General features: G+C 36.9%; 1 protein-coding gene and 1 long non-coding RNA gene across 4 annotated transcripts in view; one reads left to right on the plus strand and one right to left on the minus strand.

Annotated features, from left to right (window-relative positions):
- Positions 1-18,400, plus strand: part of LOC101967643 (calcium-activated chloride channel regulator 4) — a 37,824-nt gene extending 19,424 nt beyond the window's left edge. The window contains exons 10-14 of the mRNA XM_078026651.1: positions 157-372; positions 7,366-7,633; positions 9,399-9,569; positions 17,105-17,347; positions 17,711-18,400. Of these exons, the coding sequence (XP_077882777.1) occupies positions 157-372; positions 7,366-7,633; positions 9,399-9,569; positions 17,105-17,347; positions 17,711-18,159 (1,347 nt within the window). The 3' untranslated portion in view covers positions 18,160-18,400. The remainder of the gene's footprint in view (positions 1-156; positions 373-7,365; positions 7,634-9,398; positions 9,570-17,104; positions 17,348-17,710) is intronic.
- LOC144368108 (uncharacterized) overlaps positions 1-24,459 on the minus strand; it is a 138,973-nt gene that overhangs the window by 19,501 nt on the left and 95,013 nt on the right. The gene's annotated exons all lie outside the window — the stretch shown is intronic.

Genomic DNA, 24,459 nt, shown 5'->3' on the forward strand with positions numbered 1-24,459 from the left:
ACTGCTATATACCAATGAGCTTTCAGAAAGATTCCAATTATAAGGTGGCCATATATAAGACTGTGTTCAGATGAGAAATTGTAGATTATCCTTAAAAGAAAAAGAATAAAATTATTCTATTCTACAGTCATTAATTTTAAAAATATATCTAAACAGCTTGAAAGTAAGGGATTAACCCTGGACAATGATCTCTGGATGAATGACACTGTAATAATCGATAGCACTGTGGGAAAGGACACATTCTTTCTCGTCACGTGGGAAAAACAGACTCCCAGTATTTTTCTCTGGAATCCCAATGGGACACTGACAGAAGCTTTCACACAGGACATTGTTTCCAAAATGGCCTATCTCAGCATTCCAGGAACTGCACAGGTAAGTGATCAGCTTTTAGACATTCTCTAAGTTTAAAAGCTGAAGTAAATTGTTTAACGTCATAAATGTGAGTATTGATGATTATATATCTACAAATTAATTTGTCATGCACTCTCCTTGCCTTTGTAATCCTAAAGACTGTGGTGAATGGCAGGAAAAATAAAGAACTCTTACTTCAGGAGAAAATCTAACAAATACTCTCAGGAAAAACTATGGGAAGACTGTGCAGTTAGTGTGCAGATTGCTGTTGAGGTCAATAAATAAGACCAAATGCAGAGTATCCAGTAATTATTTTTTTTCCTTTTTTTTAATTGTTGGTTGTTCAAAACATTACATAGTTCTTGATATATCATATTTCACACTATGATTCAAGTGGGTTATGAACTCCCATTTTTACCCCGTATACAGATTGCAGAATCACATCAGTTACACTTCCATTGATTTGCATATTGACATACTCATGTCTGTTGTATTCTGCTGCCTTTCCTATCCTCTACTATCCCCCCTCCCCTCCCCTCCCCTCCCCTCTTCTCTCTCTACCCCCTCTACTGTAATTCATTTCTCCCCCTTGTATTATTTTTCCCTTTCCCCTCACTTCCTCTTGTATGTAATTTTGTATAACCCTGAGGGTCTCCTTTCATTTCCATGCAATTTCCCTTCTCTCTCTCTTTCCCTCCCACCTCTCATCCCTGTTTAATATTAGTCTTCTTCTCATGCTCTTCTTCCCTACTCTGTTCTTAGTTACTCTCCTTATATCAAAGAAGACATTTGGCATTTGTTTTTTAGAGATTGGCTAGCTTCACTTAGCATAATCTGCTCTAATGCCATCCATTTCCCTCCAAATTCTACGATTCTGTCATTTTTTAATGCAGAGTAATACTCCATTGTGTATAAATACCATATTTTTTTTATCCATTCGTCTATTGAAGGGCATCTAGGTTGGTTCCACAGTCTTGCTATTGTGAATTGTGCTGCTATGAACATCGATGTAGCAGTGTCCCTGTAGCATGCTCTTTTTAGGACTTTAGGGAATAGACCCAGAAGGGGAATAGCTGGGTCAAATGGTGGTTCCATTCCCAGCTTTCCAAGAAATCTCCATACTGCTTTCCAAATTGGCTGCACCAATTTGCAGCCCCACCAACAATGTACAAGTGTACCCTTTTTCCCACATCCTCACCAACACTTGTTGTTGTTTGACTTCAGAATGGCTGCCAATCTTACTGGAGTGAGATGGTATCTTAGGGTGGTTTTGATTTGCATTTCTCTGACTGCTAGAGATGGTGAGCATTTTTTCATGTACTTATTGATTGATTGTATGTCCTCCTCTGAGAAGTGTCTGTTCAGGTCCTTGGCCCATTTGTTGATTGGATTATTTGTTATCTTATTGTCTAATTTTTTGAGTTCTTTATATACTCTGGATATTAGGGCTCTATCTGAAGTGTGAGGAGTAAAGATTTGTTCCCAGGATGTAGGCTCCCTATTTACCTCTCTTATTGTTTCTTTTGCTGAGAAAAAACTTTTTAGTTTGAGTAAATCGCATTTGTTGATTCTAGATATTAACTCTTGTGCTATGGGTGTCCTATTGAGGAATTTGGAGCCCGACCCCACAGTATGTAGGTCGTAGCCAACTTTCTCTTCTATCATATGCCGTGTCTCTGATTTGATATCAAGCTCCTTGATCCATTTTGAGTTAACTTTTGTGCATGGCGAGAGAAAGGGTTTCAGTTTCATTTTGTTGCATATGGATTTCCAGTTTTCCCAGCACTATTTGTTGAAGATGCTATCCTTCCTCCATTGCATGCTTTTAGCCCCTTTATCAAATATAAGAAAATTGTAGTTTTGTGGGTTGGTTTCTGTGTCCTCTATTCTGTACCATTGATCCACCCGCCTGTTTTGGTACCAGTACCATGCTGTTTTTGTTACTATTGCTCTGTAGTATAGTTTGAAGTCTGGTATCGATATACCACCTGATTCACACTTCCTGCTTAGCATTGTTTTTGCTATTCTGGGTCTTTTATTTTTCCATATGAATTTCATGATTGCTTTCTCTATTTCTACAAGAAATGCTGTTGGGATTTTGATTGGCATTGCATTAAATCTATAGAGAACTTTTGGTAATATCGCCATTTTGATGATGTTAGTTCTGCCTATCCATGAACAGGGTATATATTTCCATCTTCTAAGATCTTCTTCAATTTCTCTCTTTAGGGTTCTGTAGTTTTCATTGTATAAGTCTTTCACCTCTTTTGTTAGGTTGATTCCCAAGTATTTTTTTTTTGAGGATATTGTGAATGGAGTGGTTGTCCTCATTTCCATTTCAGAGGATTTGTTGCTGATATACAGGAATGCCTTTGATTTATGTGTGTTGATTTTATATCTTGCCACTTTGCTGAATTCATTTATTAGCTCTAATAGTTTCTTTGTAGACCCTTTTGGGTCTGCTAGGTATAGAATCATGTCACCTGCAAATAGTGATAATTTAAGTTCTTCTTTTCCTATTTTTATGCCTTTAATTTCTTTCATCTGTGTAATTGCTCTGGCCAGTGTTTCGAGAACTATGTTGAACTGAAGTGGTGAGAGCATCCCTGTCTTGTTCCAGATTTTAGAGGGAATGCCTTCAATTTTTCTCCATTCAGAATGATGCTTGCCTGAGGCTTAGCATAGATAGCTTTTACAATGTTGAGGTATGATCCTGTTATCCCTAGTTTTTCTACAGCTTTGAACATAAAGGGTTGCTGTACTTTGTTAAATGCTTTTTCCGCATCTATTGAGATGATCATATGGTTCTTATTTTTAAGTCTACTGATGTGGTGAATAACATTTATTGATTTCCGTATATTGAACCAGCCTTGCATCCCAGGGATGAATCCTACTTGATCATGGTGCACAATTTTTTTGATATGTTTTTGTATCCGATTCGCCAGAATTTTATTGAGGATTTTTGCATCTAGGTTCATTAGAGATATTGGTCTGTAGTTTTCTTTCTTTGAAGTGTCTTTGTCTGGTTTCGGAATCAGGGTGATGTTGGCCTCGTAGAATGAATTTGGAAGTTCTCCCTCTTTTTCTATTTCCTGAAATAGCTTGAAAAGTATTGGTATTAGTTCCTCTTTAAAGGTTTTGTAAAACTCTGCTGTATACCCATCCGGTCCTGGGCTTTTCTTAGTTGGTAGTCTTTTGATGGTTTCTTCTATTTCCTCCATTGATATTGGTCTGTTTAGGTTGTCTATATCCTCCTGACTCAATCTGGGCAGATCATATGACTTAAGAAATGTATCAATGCCTTCACTATCTTCTATTTTATTGGAGTATAAGGATTCAAAATAATTTCTGATTATCTTCTGTATTTCTGAAGTGTCTGTTGTGATATTGCCTTTTTCATCCTGTATGCTAGTAATTTGCGTTCTCTCTCTTCTTCGTTAGCATGGCTAAGGGTCTGTCGATCTTATTTATTTTTTCAAAGAACCAACTTTTAGTTTTATCAATTTTTTCAATTGTTTCTTTTGTTTCGATTTCATTAATTTCAGCTCTGATTTTAATTATTTCTTGCCTTCTACTTCTTTTGCTGTTGTTTTGCTCTTCTTTTTCTAGGATTTTGAGATGAAGTATGAGATCATTTATTTGTTGGTTTTTTCTTTTTTTAAGGAATGAACTCCAAGCAATGAATTTTCCTCTTAGAACTGCTTTCAATATGTCCCATAGATTCTGATATGTTGTGTCTGTGTTTTCATTTATCTCTAATTATTTTTTAATTTCCTCCTTGATGTCTTCTATAACCCATCGATCATTCAGTAACCTATTGTTCATTCTTCAAGTGATACATGATTTTTCCTTCCTTCTTTTATCATTGATTTTCAGTTTCATTCCATTATGATCAGATAAGATGCATGGTATTATCTCCACTCCTTTATATTTTCTAAGAGTTGCCCTGTGACATAATATATGATCTATTTTTGAGAAGGATCCATGTGCTGCTGAGAAAAAAAAAAAGTGTAACTGCTTGATGTTGGGTGGTATATTCTATATATGTCAATTTAGTCTAGGTTATTAATTGTGTTATTGAGTTCTATAGTTTCCTTATTCAACTTTTGTTTGGAAGATCTGTCCAGTGGTGAGAGAGGTGTGTTGAAGTCTCCCATGATTATTGTATGGTGGTCTATTAGACTCTTGAACTTGAGAAGAGTTTGTTTTATGAACATAGCTGCACCATTTATGATTGTTATGTCTTGTTGGTGTATGGTTCCCTTGAGCAGTATGTAGTGTCCTTCTTTATCCCTTTTGATTAACTTTGGCTTGAAATCTATTTTATTTGATATGAGTATGGACACTCCTGCTTGTTTCCGATGTCCATATGAGTGATATGTTTTTTCCCAACCTTTCACCTTCAGTCTATGTATGTCTTTTCCTATCAAATGTGTCTCCTGTAGGCAGCATATTGTTGGGTCATGTTTTGTGATCCATTCTACTAGCCTGTTTCTCCTAATTGGTGAGTTTAAGCCATTAACATATAGGGTTATTATTGAGACATGGGTTGTTCTTCCAGCCATATTTGTTTATTTATGTTACTAAACATGGTTTGTTTTCCTCTTTGATTATTTTCCCCCCTTTACTGTCCTACCTCCCACTGTTAGTTTTCATTGTTATTTTCCATTTCCTCTTCCTGTAATGTTTTGCCGAGGATTTTTTGGAGAGATGGTTTTCTAGCTGCAAATTCTTTTAACTTTTGTTTATCGTGGAAGGTTTTAATTTCATCTTCCATCCTGAAGCTTAATTTTGCTGGATACACATTTCTTGGTTGAACCCATTTTCTTTCAGTCTTTGAAATATGTTATTCCAGGATCTTCTAGCTTTCAGAGTCTGTGTTGAGAGATCAGCTGTTATCCTGATTGATTTACTTCTAAATGTAATCTGCTTCCTTTCTCTTGTAGCTTTTAAAATTCTCTCCTTATTCTGTATGTTGGGCATCTTCATTATAATGTTTCTAGGTGTGGATCTCTTATGATTTTGCACATTCAGCGTCCTGTACGCTTCTAGGATTTGGGATTCTGTCTCATTCTTCAAGTCTGTGAAGTTTTCTCCTATTATTTCATTGAATAGATTGCTCATTCCTTTGGTTTGGACCTCTACACCTTCCTGTATCCCAATGACTCTTAAGTTTGGTCTCTTTATGTTATCCCATATTTCTTGGATGTTCTGCTCATGGTTTCTTAACAGTCTTGCTGAGCTGTCTATGTTCTTTTCAATTTGAAATACTTTGTCTTCATTGTCTGATGTTTTATCTTCTAACTGTTCTACTCTGCTGGTAGTATTCTCAATTGAGTTTTTAAGTTGGTTTATTGCTTCCTGCATTTCTAGGATTTCTGTTTGTTTGTTTTTTATAACCTCAATCTCCCTGTATAGTTGATCTTTTGCTTCCTGGATTTGTTTATGTAATTCATTGTTGAAGTGATCTTTCATTGTCTGATTTTGCTGTCTAATGTCTTCCTTGAGACTCCAGATCATCTGAAGCATGTATATCCTGAATTCTTTATCTGACATTCCATCTGCTGCAAATATTACCTCTTCTAACATTGAGTTGACCTGCATTGCTTGTGGTCCTTTCTTTCCTTGTCTCTTCATACTGTTTGTGTTTCTTTTTGCTTGGTGAAACTGTTGTGTTATTGAATTTTCCCCCTGTATATTTGTATTGCTCTTGTATAGTTGCAAAGTCTCCTGCGCAGGCGTGGGTGGCGGCTCTGCTCCTCCTCCAATTGAGGCAATGTGCCTACCACACCAGCAGGCCACTGGGCCTGTTCTGCCAGTCCGTAGCAGGTCCGCCTACCTTGCAGGCGCGGGCGACGGCTCTGCCCCTCTGCAGGCCGCTGGGCCTGTTCTGTCAGTGGTTGCAGTTCCACCTACTTTACAGGCACGGGCAGCAGCTATGCCCCTCTGAAGGCCACTGGGCCTGTTCTGCAGGTGGGTCGCAGGTCTGCCTACCTTGCAGGCGCGGGCAGCAGCAATGCCCCTCCGCGGGTCGCTGGGCCTGTTCTGTCTGTCGGTTGCAAGTCTGGCCTGTTCTGTTGGTGGTCGCAGTTCCGCCTACCTTGCAGGCGCGGGGGGGGGGTGGCGCAGCTCTGCACCTCCGCAGGCCGCCGGGCCTGTTCTGCTGGTGGGTTGCAGGTCCGCCTACCTTGCAAGCATGGTTGGCAGGTCTGCCACTCCACGGGTTCCTAGGCCTGTTCTGCCAGTGGGTGACAGGTCCACATACCTTGCAGGCGGGGGGGTCCGCAGGCTGCTGGGCCTGTTCTGCTGGTGGGTCGCAGGTCCGCCTACCTTGCAGGCACGTGGGGAGCTCTGTCTCTCCGCGGGTTGCTAGGCCTGACCTGCCGGTGGGTCGCAGGTCCGCCTACCTTGCAGGCATGGTTGGCAGCTCTGCCCCTCTGCGGGCCACTGGGCCTGTTCTGTCGGTGGTCACTGTTCCGCCTACCTTGCAGGCGCAGGGGGAGGGGTGGCTCTGCCCCTCAGCATGCCGCTGGGCCTGTTCTGCTGGTGGTCACAGTTCTGTCTACCTTGCAGGCGCGGGGGGAGGGGGTGACTCTTCCCCTCAGCATGCCGCTGGGCCTATTCTGCTGGTGGGTCACAGGTCCGCCTACCTTGCAGGCGTGGTTGGCAGCTCTGCCCCTCCGCAGGCCACTGGGCCTGTTCTGTTGGTGGTCACATTTCCACCTACCTTGCAGACACGGGGGGGAGGGGGCGACTCTGCCCCTCAGCAGGCCACTGGGCCTATTCTCCAGTAATTATTTTTTCCAAATGAGTTCTCACACAATATAAGACATCATGCATGACAATAATGAGAGTACCTGCCTGAACCTTAACTCACATCATTTTAAAATCTCAAACCATCAAAAACCTGTTCATCATACTTCAGACTTCTAAGATTTGTTGTAGATTTGCATAGTGGGAACCAGGATATCATTTAACTCAGGAAACTTACTATCTTTCCACTGGAAATTTTAGGTGGGCACTTGGACTTACAGTCTTCAGGCCAAAGCAAACACAGAAACATTAACCATGACAGTAACCTCTCGGGCAGCAAGTTCTTCTGTGCCTCCAATCACAGTGAATGCTAAAATGAACAAAGACACAAACAGTTTTCCCAGCCCAATGATCGTTTATGCACAAGTTCTCCAAGGGTATCTCCCCATTCTTGGAGCCAGTGTGACTGCGATCATTGAATCAAAGACTGGAAAAACACAAGTTTTGGAACTTTTGGACAATGGTGCAGGTAATTCACAAGTTTTATGAATAAGCCTATATTTTATAACTCAGGATATGGTAAAGGTCCCTGTGGCATCATGGGTCAGCAAGACAGAATCCCATCCAACAGAGGAACAGCAGGAAATTTTATCAGATAAAACCTACAATCAATGTTGACAATAATAACATTTGTTTGTCATTGGTTTATCAACCAATGTCTGTCATCATTTAAGTAGATCTCATTCAGGAGGTTGAGGACATCGTCAAAAAAGTGTGCTCAGGGATGGTGAAGCACAAGCAGCCAGATGAGATCTAGTGGTAGAACCTGGGCTTCTGGTAGGAAAAGGGAGAAAAGCAAGAGTAATTCCCAATAGCTGGAAAAAAGACAGACTACAGCCAAGGCCCAGAGGCAACCAGAGCTACCACACAGTGGAAGCATCAGATAATAGGTCTTAGTGACAGAAAACAGGACCTGTGAGCCATTTTCTGTCTCCCTGGTTCATGTTGGTGTGTGGTGCTTATATATCCTTTCCAGAGCCTGGATGGTCCTAGACAATGGAACCTTCTGGTAAGAGGTCAGTGAACAAGGAAATCAGCAATTTGATACACATCTGAATTATTACAGATTTGTATCAGTACCTTTCACAATGTAATTTATTCAGTCTTTGGATAATACTGTCTTAAAGTAGAGTTGGCAAAGTATTCTGACATGCAACTCAATTTCGTTCTTTGGGCATAACAATATTTACACAATTGTCCTTTGCTTTTTCTTTCCCTTTCCACAAAACTATCTGCAGTATATAAAACCTACCTGTATCTTGTTTGATTTTTTAGCATTTTACCAGAAGAATATTTAGCTTACTGGGAAGTATCTAGTTTGAAATGCCTTCGCCTAAGAAGGCATTGGTGATTAACAATGACTTAGTGCAGGCATTCTCAAACGTTAGTGTACAGGGAATAATCTGGAGAGTTTGATTAAAATATGGAATGCCAAGGCCCTTCCCTAGATAGTATGAGAAATTTACATGTCTGAAAATCCCTATACATATAGAAATACAGATAGTGGTGGTTCAAGAACCTCACTTAGTATCCTCTGATTTAGAATTTATACCCCACAAGATACGTGTTTTGCAATATAACAGGTGACGCCAATGCTAGTGTTATCAAGAAGTATACTTTGAAATAGTGTTCCTGAAATCCTCCAATTTTTATTCCAATAGTAGATGGGATTTTTCTGTGTTAGAACAGAAAATTAATGGATCAGCAAAGACCAGAGAAAAGAAAAAGGAAGAGTTGTTGAAGATAAAGCAAAACAAATAATTGTAGTTGGCTTGAGTGAGAATTAGATCCTACACAAAGTCACTTTTTTTTCCTATTGTGGACATTTGTTTTATTTAAATACAAGGATAACATATGACTAGATAAATTAATATGACTAGATAAATTAAGGTGAAAACAAAGCAAATGGCAGAGAAATGGTAAGAGTAGTACCATAAAATATATTTAAATTGATAAATGATAAAAATATGAGGTATTTATGTTTATTATACATACACAAATATAAATGTGTGCATATGTGGTATATGGATATAAAGGTATAAAAATAACTTGAGTATCAATTCAACAATATTTTGAGCTGACAGAGCATAATGGAAATATTCTCCAGAAGGTCAAACCCTAAATATGAGGCCTGGTCGAGAGAACATGTTATAGAGGCCAAAGCTTATTGTTTTGGAAAATGCATGAATTTCTCTTTGTATTTACAATCATTTATTTTTCATTTCTATGATAAGGTGCTGATTCTTTCAAAGATGATGGGGTCTACTCCAGGTATTTTACATCTTATTCAGAAGATGGCAGATATAACTTAAAAGTACGGGCTCAAGGAGGAACAAACTCTGCCAGAGGAAGCTTGTGGCGCCCACCGAATAGAGCTGCCTATATACCAGGCTGGGTGGTAGATGGTGAGTAGCTCATGGTGTCTGAATTCATGCATATATGCAATAATATTTTGGGTTTGATATAATTGAGGCTTCAAACATCTTATAACTCAAAATATAGCTTTTCCCACTTCTAGAATAAAGTTCTTAGCTAATTGTCTCCAAATTAATCTAGGCTTTGAAATAATGCATGGCACCTAGTAAGCACTTAAAAACTGTTAGCTAGAATTATGTTAGTTTAGGAAACCTTCATGATATCAACAAAAATATGCCAAATTTTCATCTCAGGACATGAAAACAAATCAATATGTTATGAGCCTAAGTATAAGCAGAATTTATTCTTTAAATTACATGTGCTATTAAAAATAATCATTTATTTGTAATGGTGTTTTGTGGTTTGTTTGTCTTTAAACTGCTTTTATATTTTAAAAGTTAATATGCATATTATAGGAAACAGAAAAACACAAGCAAAGAACAAGTCATGGAGTCACAAGTAGCTTAGCTGGACATGTCCTTTCAGAACCTGCATGTCCATATACAATATCTCATTTTGTGTGGTTGAAATCATAGTGTGAATTGGGCTTTTCTGGGTATCATGAATATTCACCAGTTCAAAATCCCAAAGCTACATGAGTATTTTTGATAACCAAGAATACACCACAGAAATACCTTCTGTTAAAAAAATTGTAATCCTGCCTTTCCTGGGACAAAATTTTCACTGAAGGCAGAAATGGCAACAGGTCTCTAGATAGATATATTGGCAAAGTTACAACTACAATAATGCATTCCTTTAATGCTCAATTTAAAATGAGACATAAAGCAACAGAATACACCAAGCATAATGTTTCTCAGAAGGTTCACTGTCAGATTTCTACTACTAAAATACTAGCAAGAGAGCATGTCCCCAGTGAATTGAAGTATTCCTACAGTACAGCCAGAAGATGCACACACACATCAGTAGCTCACATCAAAATGTAAATCTTTCAGTGCTTGCTCCCATGTTTACTTGTGTGCTTCCTTCTGTACCTCTGCTGCTAGCCTAAGGAATAAGTCCTGAAACACACTGCCCAGAGATAAAAATAATTTCATGTCCAAGATGCATCTTTCCTATCAATTATACCAAAAATATATTTACAAGTTGGCTAATTCACTAGATATACTTTTTATAATAACTATCCCCTTGGACATCTAGAAAACTTACATGTTATGAAATAAAGTACGAACTTTGTACACAATAAGCACAAGTACATTATTAAAATGCACATATATATCTATGATTATGATCTAAAACAGACATCCATATATGGAGATACTAGCAAATAGTCATTCTCCTTACCCTTCCTCTTCTCCATCTTCACCATTCCAATGAATAACTTCAGGACTACCTCTAAGTTCTGAGATAAGCAAACAAAGGTCACTACCAAAAGATTGTTCTTCCTTAAAAAATAACCAAAGGATAATTACATAGAGATTATTTTGCTACTTCTAATATAACTTTGGACATTAAAACTTTTCATTTAATACCCAGTAATATCAACTAAATTATACCTCTAACAGTAGCTAGACAATCTAAAAAAATCTAAAGGGAGCAAAGAGATTTTTGTTCTATACTTTCTCCTTGCTCCACCCTCCACCGAGTGAACAATCATCATACTCTCCAAAACATCAAGTTTAAACTCCATTCACCTCAATGACATCATTCCTATATAGCAAAATATATGTGTGTGTATATATATATATATATATATATATATATATATATATATATATATAATGTTATATATATATAACATTACTTCAGCCCTCTACTTTTACCATGTGTCATGTACTTTTAAACATACAGAAAGACTAGATGTTTCCAACAAAGTACTTAAGTTTCCCACTATACATACAGTAGCACTGAATAAACTGAATAAACTTACTTAACACAGGCTAGACATTGAATGTTTGTTTATTAACAAACAAAAACCTTTTTTTAAACTGTTAGAATTTGAAAAAGACTTCCAAACAGGAATCATAGCCTGGAACCTCTCTCCTTCTCATCTCTTATCAAGCCAGGGGTCAGATATATGCATCTATAATGCTTAGACAGAACTCTAAACAATTTTACTTCCTAAAGGGTTTTTTAGAAATTTACTCATTTATTCTGATTTGTTATACATGATAGCAGAATGCATTTCCTTTAGTGTAATACCTTCCTCTGCTGATTTTCAATGTTGTTTTTCATTTCCTCTTCATAAAATATTTTGCCAAGGATATTCTGTAGTGCAGGTTTTCTAGCTGTAAATTCTTTTTTAAAAAATTTTTCTTTCATTTTTTAAAAAATAAACGACAGTGGAATACATTATAATTCTTATTACAGATATACAGCACAATTTTTCATATCTCTGTTGTATATAAATTATGTTCACACCAATTTGTGTCTTCATACATATACTTTGAATAATGATGTCCAACATATTTCACTATCCTTGATAACCCCCCCTTCCTCTCCCATTCCTCTGCCCTACCTAGAGTTTGTCTATTCCTTCCATGCTCCCCGTCCCTACCTCATTATGAATCAGCCTCCTTATATAAGAGAAAACATTTGTTTTTTTTTTTTTTTAGGATTGGCTAACTTCACTTAGCATAATATTCTCCAGTGTCATCTATTTACCTGCAAATGCCATGATTTTTTCTCCTTTATTGCTGAGTAATATTCCATTGTATATATATACCACATTTTTTTATCCATTCATCCATTGAAGGGCATCTAAATTGGTTCCACAGTTTAGCTATTGTGAATTGTGCCGCTATAAGCATTGATGTGGCTGTGTACCTATAGTGTGCTGTTTTTAAGTCCTTTGAGTATAGACTGAGGAGAGGGATAGCTGGGTCAAATGGTGGTTCCATTCCCAGTTTTCCAAGGAATCTCCATACTGCTTCCCATATTGGCTGTACCAATTTGCAGTCCCACTAGCAATGTATGAGTGTACCTTTTCCCCCACATCCTCGCCAACACTTATTGTTGTTTGTCTTCATAATAGCTGCCATTCTGACTGGAGTGAGATGATATCTTAGAGTGTTTTTGATTTGCATTCCTCTAATTGCTAGAGATGATGAATATTTTCTCAAATATTTGTTGATTGATTGTATACCCTCTTCTGAGAAGTGTCTATTCATGTCCTTGGCCCATTTACTGATTGGGTTATTTGGGGTTTTTTTGGGGGGGGGTGTTTAGCTTTTTGAGTTCTTCATATACCCTAGAGATTAGTGCTCTATCTGATGAGTGAGGGGTAAAAATTTGCTTCTAAGATGTAGTCTCTCTATTCACCTCACAGATTGTTTCTTTTGCTGAGAAAAAAACTTTTTAGTTTGAGTCCATCCCATTTATTGATTCTTGGTTTTAATTCTTGCACTATAGGAGTCTTATTAAGGAAGTTGGGGCCTAATCCCACATGATGAAGATTAGGACCTACTTTTTCTTCTATTAGGTACTGAGGCTCTGGTTTAATTCCTAGGTCCTTGACTTACTTTGAGTTGAGTTTTGTGCATGGTGAGAGATAGGGGTTTAATTTCATTTTGTTGCATATTAATTTCCAGTTTTCTCAGCACCATTTGTTGAAGAGGCTATCTTTTCTCCAATGCATGTTTTTGGCACCTTTGTCTAATATAAGATAATTGTAATTTTATGGGTTAGTCTCTGTGTCCCCTATTCTGTACCAGTCTGTTTTGGTGCCAATACCATGCTGTTTTTGTTACTATTGCTCTGTAGTATAGTTTAAGGTCTAGCATAGTGATGCTACCTGCTTCACTCTTCCTGCTAAGGATTCCTTTAGTATTCTGGGTCTCTTATTTTTCCATATAAGTTCATGATTCCTTTTTCTATTTCTATGAGGAATGCCATTGGGACTTTGGTTGGAATTGCATTAAATCTGTATAGTGCTTTTGGTAGTAGGGTCATTTAATTATGCCAATCCAAGAACAAGTAGATCTTTCCATCTTCTAAGGTCATCTTTGGTTTCTTTCCTTAGGGTTCTGTAGTTTTCATTGTATTGATCTTTCACATCTTTTCTTAAGTTGATTCCCAAGGTTTTTGTTGTTGTTGTTGTTGTTTTTGAGGCTATTGTAAATGGGGTAGTTTTCCTCATTTCCGTCTCAGAGGATTTGTCATTGATACACAGAAATGCCTTTGATTTATGGGTGTTGATTTTGTATTCTGCTACTTTGATGAATTCATTTTTACTAGTTCATGAAGTTTTCTGGTGGAGCTTTTTGGGTCATCTAGGTATAGAATCATATCATCAGCAAATAGTGCTAATTTAAGTTCTTTCCCTATACATATTCCTTTAATTTATTTCATCTGCCTAATTGCCCTGGCCAGTGTTTCAAGAACTCTATTAAATAGAAGTGTTTTGTTCCTGTTTTTAGAGGGAATGCCTTCAATTTTTCTTCATTTAGAATGATGTTGGCCTAGGGCTTAGCATAGATAACCTTTAGGATGTCTAGTTGTAAATTCTTTTAACTTTTGTTTATCAGGGAAGGTTTTTATTTCATTGTCAAATCTAAAGCTTAATTTTGCTGGATACAAGATTCTTGGTTGGCATCCATTTTCTTTCAGAAGCTAATCTATGTTGTTCCAGGATCTTTTAGCTTTTAGGGTTCAGATTGAAAAAATCTGCACATAACCTAATTTGTTTCCCCCTATATGTAATCTGATTTCTTTCTCTCATGGCTTTTAAGATTCTCTCTTTATTCTGTTTCTTAGGCATTTTCATTATAACGTGATTTGGTATGGATCTGTTGTGATTTTGTACATTTGGTATCCTGTAAGCCTCTTGAATTTGGTTTTCCAATTCATTCTTCATGTTTGGAAAATTTTCTGATATTATTTCATTGAATAGATTGTTCATTCCTTTGGATTGGAACTCTAGGCTTTCCTCTATCCCAATAACTCTTAAATTTGGTCTTTTTATGCTATCCCACATTTCTTGAATGCTCTACTCATGGTTTCTTACCATTTTCACTGTGCAGTCTACATTCTTTTTCAAGATTATATAGTTTGTCTTCATTGTCTGAGGTCCTGTCTTCCAAGTGGTCTAATCCATTGGTTATGCTTTCAATTGAGCTTTTAATTTGGTTTATAGTTTCTTTCAATTCAAGGATTTCTGTTTGGTTTTTCTTTAGAACCTCTATCTCCCTATTGAAGTAAACTTTTGCTTCCTGTATTTGTTTATGTAGCCCTTTGTCAAAATGATCTTTTGCTGCTTGTATTTGCTCTCTTATATCATCCTGTAATTCACAGAACATTTTAATTATGTGCATCCTGAACTCTTTCTCTGTAATTTTATCTGCTGTTCTGGCCATGGATTCTAATAATGTGGTATCTTGATTTGTTTGGGGTACTTTTTTCCCTTGTCTTTCCATGTTGCTTGGGTATCTTCCTTTCCAGCTCTGTGGATCTGAGGCATTCCCATGTTTACCCTATAGGCTTGTAGTGCCCCTGTAGGGTTCCATTATCTCACCTTTGAGGGGAAGGACAATGTTAACAGATCCCAATATAAACAAAATACCACCTGGTTATCTGATGTTCTAAACTGGTAGTTTCCACAACTAAAGATAGTTATGGAGGTCCAGCAGAATGCTTTTCAATTTATTGTACATATATAAAGCACAATTTTTTATGTCTCTTATTGTATACAAAGTAGAGTCATACCATTCGTGTCTTCATACGTGTACTTAGGATAATGATGTCCATCTCATTCCACCATCTTTCCTACCCCCAAAACTCCTCCCACCTCTCCCTCCCCTTTGCCCTATCTAGAGTTCCTCCATACTTCCCATGCTCCCCCACCATCCCCATTATGGATCAGCATCTACATATCAGAGAAAATATTCAGACTTTGGCTTACTTAGAATAATATTCTCCAATTCCATCATTTACCTGAAAATGCCATGATTTTATTCTCTTTTAATGTGGAGTAATATTCCATTGTGTACATATACCACGTTTTCTTTATCCTTTCATCTATTGAAGGTCATATATGTTGGTTCCACAATTTAGCTATTGTGAATTGTGCTGCTATAAACATTGAGGTGGCTGCTTCACTGTAGTATGCTGTTTTGGGATATAGACCAAGGAGTGGGATTGCTGTGTCAAATGGTGGTTCCATTCTAAGTTTTCCAAGGAATCTCCATATTGCTTTTCATATTGGCTGCACCAATTTTCAGTCCCACTGGCAATGTGTGAGTCTGCCTTTGTCCCCACATCCTTGACAACATATACTGTTGTTTGTATTCTTAATAGCTGTCATTCTGACTGGAGTGAGATGAAATCTTAGAGTAGTTTTGGTTTTAATTTCTCTAATTGCTAGAGATGTTGAACATTTTTTCATATATTTGTTGATTGATTCTATATCATCTCCTGAGAAGTATCTGTTCAGTTGCTTGGATCATTTACTCATTGGTGATTTTTGTTTTGTTGTTTTGTTTTGTTTTGTTTTGTTTTGGTGTTAAGATTTTTGAGTTCTTTATATATCCTAGAAATTAGTGCTCTATCTGATGTGTGTGTGTGGTAAAAATTTGCTCCCAAAATATAGGCTCTCTATTCACATCACTGATTGTTTCTTTTGCTGAGAAGAAGCTTTTAAGTTTTAATCCATCCCATTTATTGATTCTTGATTTTATTTTTTGCACTACAGGAGTCTTATTAAGGAAGTTGGGACCTAATCCAATATGATGGAGATTTGGGCCTACTTTTTCTTCTGTTAGGCACGGGGTCTCTGGTTTTATTCCTAGGTCCTTGATCCACTTTGAGTTGAGTTTTGTGCATCGTGAGAGATTGGGGCTTAATTTCATTTGGCTGCATAAGGATTTCCAGTTTTCCCAGCACCATTTGTTGAAGAGGCTATCTTTTCTCCAATGTATGTTTTTGGCACCTTTGTCTAATATGAGATAATTGTATTTATGTAGGTTTCTCTGTGTCCTCTATTCTCTACCATTGGTCTACAATTCTATTTTGGTAAGAACAATCCTTCCTGTGAATTTTAACACAAAGTTTATTCAGAGTGTTATTTAACTAACTGTCCTTTTGTCATACACTGGAATGTTTTCATTAAATCAAAAGAAAAAATGTGTACAGGAAGGTGAATGCATTCTTTGCTAACTTTGCTTTGCATAGTTACTTCTCTTGTGACTTTAGGGGCTTTTTCTTAGCAATTAGAAAATTATCATAATTATTATTCCTTAGCACTTGCAGCGTGGAGTGGTTGAAAGGAAACTGGCTTTTCCCCAGGTATATTCCAGCCTGAAGATAATTTGAGAAATAAAGCAACACTTTTTTAAAGGCATATATTGAATTATTGAATTATTATATACCTTTATTCTTGTTTAGTGTAGTCCTCATTTTAGAGCAATTTTTTATCCTAAAGGATACTAAAACGTGAATTATCCCAGGAATTGGTGCTTATGATTTTGTCAGAAGACTTAGTAACAATCTGACTATACATATGAAGAGGGGAAAAACCAGTTGAAGAAGGTGATTTATTTGCTAACTTTGAACTAGTGAATTTTTAATGCAGGGGTAATTGAAGTGAACCCACCAAGACCCGAAACTAATGAGGATACTCAGACAATATTGGAGAATTTCAGCCGAACAGCATCTGGAGGTGCATTTGTGGTATCAAATGTTCCAGGCACTACAAATGCTCCCTTGCCTGACCTGTTCCCTCCAAGTCAAATCACAGACCTTGATGCCACATCTGAGGGGGATCAGATCAATCTAACATGGACAGCACCAGGAGATAATTTTGATGTCGGAACAGGTAAGCATAAAGTATCATGTGGTTTCAACTTCAGTTAAAGGTGCTCATTGCAAAAGCAAGGGTGTATGGGCAGGTTAGGGAAGAACAGTTTTTGACTGACAGCTCACTGAACTTTTAGTTTTATAATCTGATATTTTTTAATCAATCAAACGAGATATTTTAACATGGTTTTACTTCTCATGCAAAGATAGTAGCATTTGGTAGAGCTTAAAAGTCAGAATTCAGGTTTCTTTAAAAAGCAGTAATGTTTTTTATGTGAGTATATACTATGCATATGTAAACAACATTTTTGAGAGTAAATGGAAAGAAATTTATATGGTATCTATGCTACAGCTACTAAACTGCCTTTAACTCTTTCCTTAGTCCGAGAGTATATCATAAGAATAAGTGGAAATATCATTGATCTAAGAGACAATTTTGATGATGCACTTCAAGTGAACACTACTGACCTATCACCAAAAGAGGCGAACTCCAAGGAAACCTTTGCATTTAAACCAGGAAACATCTCAGAAGAAAACATAACCCACATATTCATTGCCATTCAAAGTGTAGACAAAAGCAATTTGACATCAAAAGTATCCAATATTGCACAAGTGGCTTTGTTTATCCCTAAAGCAGATCCTGGTCCTGATGAAAGCCAACCAAATCCTAATCCTGGTGAAAGTCATCCTAATCATAATTCTGGAGTTAATATTTCTACAGTGGTGCTATCAGTGGTGGGGTCTGTTGTGGTTGTTAGTATTATTTTAAGTACCACTATTTGTATCTTAAAGAAGAAAAACTCTTCAAGAAGACCTAGAACCGAGTTTTAAAAACAAAAGCAATATGAGTAAGGATACTTCTGAACTTTTAAATTTATCCTGTGTGATAATAAACTATTAAAGATAACTTTAAGAGGCCTGGACAGGATAGTTTGATTAAATATAAACTGCCAATACTAAAGTTTAATAATTTTATTCACTAAATTTATCATAAATTGGGATGAATAAAGATCTTATTCACATGAACCTCCAGTTGTGTACTATTTTTTTGTAATGCAAAATTTTCAGAAATAATATTGTCAAATTTCATGAAGAAGTTAAAATTGTCAATTTAATCAGTGAATACACAAGTGCAAAAATCTAATAAATGATATTTGTGGAAAACGACCTTGGTTTTAGGTGAATATAATACCATTGGTATAAATTAATGGCATTATATTCACCTAAAAGCTCTGCTATAGCAGTACAATTGCTAAGATCAGGTTTGCTGCAATTCAAGAATATGGAAGCTACTAGTAAAAAAACACAATCAGTACCACCTGTCAACCATAGTTTTTCCTGATTTCAGTTCAATATAAACATATACCTCTTTTTCCTTAAAAAGCCCTACCTACCCATGTACTGTTTGTTTCATCATAGGAATTATTGAAGCTACTGTGTATTGATTTTTTTTCAGAAAGAAAATAAAATACAGTAAAAACATTTTAATTCATTACTCAGAGTCACAGCCTAGGAATTGAAGTAATATTGATGAATAAGACCAATAAAGGTGACAATGTAAGCTAAGAGCAGGTTCACATATTCATAACCCTGTCATGACAAGTTTGCAAGAACAATTTCCTTCCAACTGATGGTTTTCTAACTCTGCACTTTGAGTTTTACTGCCATAATTCAGCAACCAAAGGAAATGGAGAGAAACTAAACCTTATCCACTCATTTACATCCTTATCTCATGTGGCTTTGGCAGGAGTTATTTGCTGATTTGGAAATTAACTAAAATGAAATTCATATAAGCTGAGTCCATGGGTCACTTCTAACAATGTTTGAATATGGACTAGACTTTCTGACCTGGCATAATTTATTTGGTCTGATTAGCAAGGTTAACAAAAAGGGGCCTTTGCTTTAAATTGGAAGTCACAAAAGATTAGGGGAAAAGGAAATAAGCTGAAATGTCCTGATTACTGAGAAGGTTTGATTTGCTTTAATGACATTAAGAGGAAAATGAGTCATGGAGCAGGGCATTTGGGAACTGTGCTGTTCAGGCAGAAGTTCTATTGGCACATTTAGTTTTTCTAAAAGGTTAGCACCTGTTCATCCAGAGCTAATGGCTAAGCAGATATAAGTCAATGTGAAGAAAATGTAGGAAAGGGGTGTTTAGACACCTAGCCTTTTACCAAGAGGGGAATAAAGGCCTGAGATTCTGTGTTGGCAATAGTGATACTATGTAATACTCAGACTTTCCCTGTGCCCTTTCCACCCAGTCACCCCAGAGTTCTGAGGGCAAAGCCTATGAGCATAGTTATTTCCCTCTCTGATGCTACAATGTGATTACTAAGCTCAGGTGGGTCCCTATATTGGGTATTCTCTCCAACATCAGGCTCAGACTTAGTTTTACTACCAGATCTGCATAAGTAGCTAGTTGTTAATTAGTAAGAATAAGGAAAGTAAATGATTGTTATTACTGCAGTCAGGAAAGGCTACATAATCTGTTTCCCAGTACAAAATGATAACAAGAGGCCTCTTTTTAAAAATTATTGAGAATTTCAAGACAACAGCAAAATTTCAAGCATTAACAAAAACAATGAAACCAAATTCAAAGCCCTGCTGAGCACAAAGCTCTGAACAACTGCACGGACCCCATGCCTACAAAGCCAGCCCTACCTATGCTGCAGGAAAAACTAGCAATAGCACCAGTTGTGTAGGGTCTCTGTATGGTCCATTAAAACCACAAAGCACCCTTCAAGGTCTCATGGTTGGTCTCAATAATCAAGAAAAAGTATCAGATTTGGGCAGGGACACATAGATCCATAACCTTTGACTGGGAATCTAGAAACAGAAAGTAAATATCTTTCCCAGTAAGGAAGAGAGTCGGCCCTATGTAGGAAGGAACAGCTTCTGTACCAACCTCAGAGAATCAGCTGTGTGAAGAGTTCCTGATAGGAAAAAACACCTGCAGCAGCAGCCATCCAAGTGGATGATGCCCTGGAGTTGGCCAGTCACACTGTCACAAACTAAACACCTGCCCTCAGAGGACTACACAAGCCTCTAGCTCTTTTCTCTTTTATAATCACTACACTTCAAGAATAACCAGCAAACAAGCCTTCCATTTAATCCCAGTCAACTAACAGAATCATGGAGAAAATATAATAATTGTTTTAAGCTAGTAAGTTTTGGCATAATTTAGTCCACAGCACTAGATTAGCAAAACAGCCAATTCTTTCTATTAGTCCAGATTCCATGGGGAAAACAGAACCACTATGAATACTACAGAGCATGGAACTTCTCACCAATTCTACCCCAGAATCACATAGTTTCTGACAGATGCAGTTTCAATATATCCAAGTTGCCTAGGCAAAGCCTGTAAAATCAAAGAAATACTCAATCGTGCCACATGGGGAATAGCAAGAAATTTCCTTGGGTGGCACTGAATGGTCCTTATCCTCAGCCTAATAATTTTAAAAGGCAGAAAGAAAGAAGCTACGAGCTCTTGTGACATGTTAACATTCACTCCACACCGCTGGCACTGATTACAGACCTCTGGCCTAACCCCTTATGGAACTATAGAGCCATGTGGCTATGTTTTCACTTTAATCTCAATCTTGCAAATCTTTTGTTATGCTTGTTTGTTGGTTCAAATAGGAGCCCAAGTAAAAATAATTAAAGATGAATCCATGTTGGTATTTCCATCTATCTTCTTCCTAATGCATGCATTTTTTATATTGAATGGGGAGTCGGGAGGATTCTTGACTTATACCCCACCCAATAACAACAACAAAAAAAGGGCTAGAAAGGGCTTCTGAAGACAAATCAGAAAATCCAGAATGTGAGATCATAGACAGAAAAGGAAACAAGCAAGAAGGAAGGAGCAAGTGACCATTCTGATTAATGCTGAGCAATGGCTAGTGAATTTAGCAACACAAAGTGATTAGTGATCTCAATAAGTGCAATTCTCATAAAGAATGGAAAGAGTAAACAAAGATTCTCTCAGAATCTTGTCTGTGTAGTACAGTATAGAAAAAATAGAAAAGTAGAAGAATTAGTAATGTGTGAAGGCAAGACTTTATTTGTAGAGCAAATGTTAAATTCTATTGTAAGTATTTTAGAATTATTTTAGATTTTAAACTTTGTACAAATAAAACTGAGAAATTTTTTTAAAAATTTAAAAGAAGACTTTGGATTCAGATTTATAGTATTGTAATCTGTAAAACTGTGATAATAGTGCCTACCTCCAAGTATTGTGTGGATTCTATTAAATAATGGCAGGTTTTGGGTCCTGTTCCTATATGTAGTTAGTGTTCAATTCATGGCAGCTCTCATGTAAGAACTTTTGTCCTGCTACTCTGAAGTTCAGGGATCTTAGCACTGAAGACTATCTGCCCATTGGTCTGTCAACTGACACGTTGATTTCTGCTACTTATCAGACACTCAGCACTAAATGCTATGGATGGATACAGATGTGAATGAAAAATAGAGCCTCAGAAGGGAAGAAAAAAATTTAAAACTATATATTTTAATGGCTAATATCAAAATATGTCAGAAGCGCAAACCACTCCAGAGTAAAGTAATAATAATAACAATTATGACTTAAAACGGGAAAGGGATCTGATTAGACATTTCTCATAAGAACAATGGCTAACAGGTACATATATATAGAAAAACCCAAGCTGATCACCTGCAGGAAAAAGCAGTTAAAGAAGACTGAGGCCATGTACCTTGACTCTTCTCCTACTTCAGACCTCTAGAGACATAAGTCCGCCTGATTTGCAGAGAGAACTTCAACTCAGATAAATGAAGGAAGTTTCAAAATGAAGAGGCAGGATTAGATTTTGATCAAAAAACAAGACAATTTGAATACTCCAAAGTGACAATAATAATAAAATTGGCTTATATATCATTAAAATAAATTGCTACCCAGTAAGATGAGGGAACTCATCAAATCTGAGCTGATTATAGCTACTAAGAAAAAAAAATGTTTTTTCATGTTTATCTTCCTGTAAGTTGAGGCAGCTCAGTAAACTAATTTCATGGCAATAATAAACAATATGACTGCTTAAATTGCAGTGACAAACCCACAGACATATAGACCAATGCTCTGAGCATCCAGTTCCCACTTGTCTTTCCACATCCTTCCCTCCAATAGTAAATATTTGTGTTCATGTCTTCAACATCCGTTCTCCCTTCTTCAGGTAAAAACCAGTCATTATCCATGCTAGACTTCTTGGCAAGCCCTTTTCTGCATCCCCAGTCTTCCCCTCTGACCTTCATCCCCTACTTCTGATGCCCAAAATGGCTTCTTCCCTTGGGTTGGGATTATTTCTATCTTGTCTTTCCACATAGTCCTAACCCTTACCTAGGACTACCACATCATACAATTGTAAATAATTCTATAAAACCTTAGATGAATCTCATCTTTGGAGTTTTACAGTTCACAGTCTCTGCATTCTCATGTGGTGCCCCTCCCCTTAGATCTTACATATGAAAAAATACATATTTTGGCTTCATATCCATCTATAATGCACGAAGTTGTCCTACTTCATTTTTGTAAAAATGCATCTGTTTATGTAACATGTTACAAATGATTATTTGGTTTATTATTCCAGTACCTTATTTTCTTTAATAATCTATGTAATAATCAGCACATTGGTTCCTGGTACATTTGTCCCCAGTAGGAATACAATCAAAGTTCTAAACACTGTATGTCTTGCTATTTGTTGTCAGCTTATCTTCAGGAAATAAAGGAGTGCCTTTTACAAGAAGATTTTGCAAGGGCCTATAGAAAAGACCGAACAGTAGGAGTTTAGTAGCATGAATGCAGATCCATAATTTACTCCATAATTTGAAAATCTAGTAGTAAGTAGCAGCTATACTAACGTTATAGTTTTCTCCAAACGATCATCCATCCACAGTCTCTCAAAGGTAGACCTATATAGACCCTTGATTAAGCATCCTTCCTAGAAGCAAAACAGGACTTTCCAGATTCTTGAGAATCTTATATCAGGAATAATGCTCTCACAAAAAGCCCACTATTGAGTATGTGTTCTACACTCAACATCTTCACCACATTTGTGATGAGTATTACATATATACACACATGCAATTTTAACAAAAACTAGACATATAGGTTTAGAAATATGATTTAGTGAGCTATTTGAACGGAAGCTTATCAATTTTTGTGAGAAAAGAGTACAATTCTAAAAATCCATTCTCTTTATCCATACCTTCTTCTGGATTTCCATCCCAGTAAAAGAAATGCAACTCACTACCCAGTCACTCAAATCAGATTTGAGAAGTCCTTCTACTGACCCTTCAATTTCCTCACCCTTCACATGTAAAGAACAAGTCCAGTCTGATACATCTCTTTAATTCTTATCTCTTGTCCCACTTCAGCAACACTGCCACAGTCAATTTCCCTCTACTGCTGGAAAATATGGTTCCTACCTGGTCTCTGTCTTCAGCCACGTTCCACGTTGAACCCAGAGTAATCTGAGGAAAACTAGCAAAGCTCTCACGTGGACTTGTTGATAATATCTAATTACATTGACATGTCTCTGTAGAAGACACATTGCCTGTTTTATTCATCACATTTATTCAAGTTTTCTGATGAATCTCCATTCTGCTTTCCATAGTGGTTGCACCAATTTGCAGTCCCACCAGGAATGTATGAGGGTACCTTTTTCTCCACATCTTCACCAACACTTATTATTGCTTGTATTCTTGATAATTGGAAGAATGAATTTTAAATACAAGGCCCAACTCTATGTTGTTTGTAAGACACTCATCTTACGGCAATGATAGCCACAAACTGAAAGTGAAAGGATGGAAATTGATATACCATGTGAATGAAGTCACAAAACAAGCAGGATTAGCTACTTTTATACCTTACAAAGCAGAATTCAAGTCAAAATTAACCACAAGAGAAAAAGAAGATCACCTCTTAGTGGTAAAGAGAACAATCCCACATAAAGCTATGATAGTAAATATTTATGCCTCAAATGTTATTATTGCTTTAGAATCATACATAGTAATTGAGTTAATAGTAATTGAGTTCATCCCAACAAATTCATGTATCTATTTCAGTTCATGATCCTCTCCCTTTTCCCTCCCCATTTTTATTCTTATCCTCCCTTCCCT

This window comes from Ictidomys tridecemlineatus, chromosome 11 (assembly GCF_052094955.1).
Source record: "Ictidomys tridecemlineatus isolate mIctTri1 chromosome 11, mIctTri1.hap1, whole genome shotgun sequence".
In the NCBI taxonomy this organism is placed as follows: domain Eukaryota; kingdom Metazoa; phylum Chordata; class Mammalia; order Rodentia; family Sciuridae; genus Ictidomys; species Ictidomys tridecemlineatus.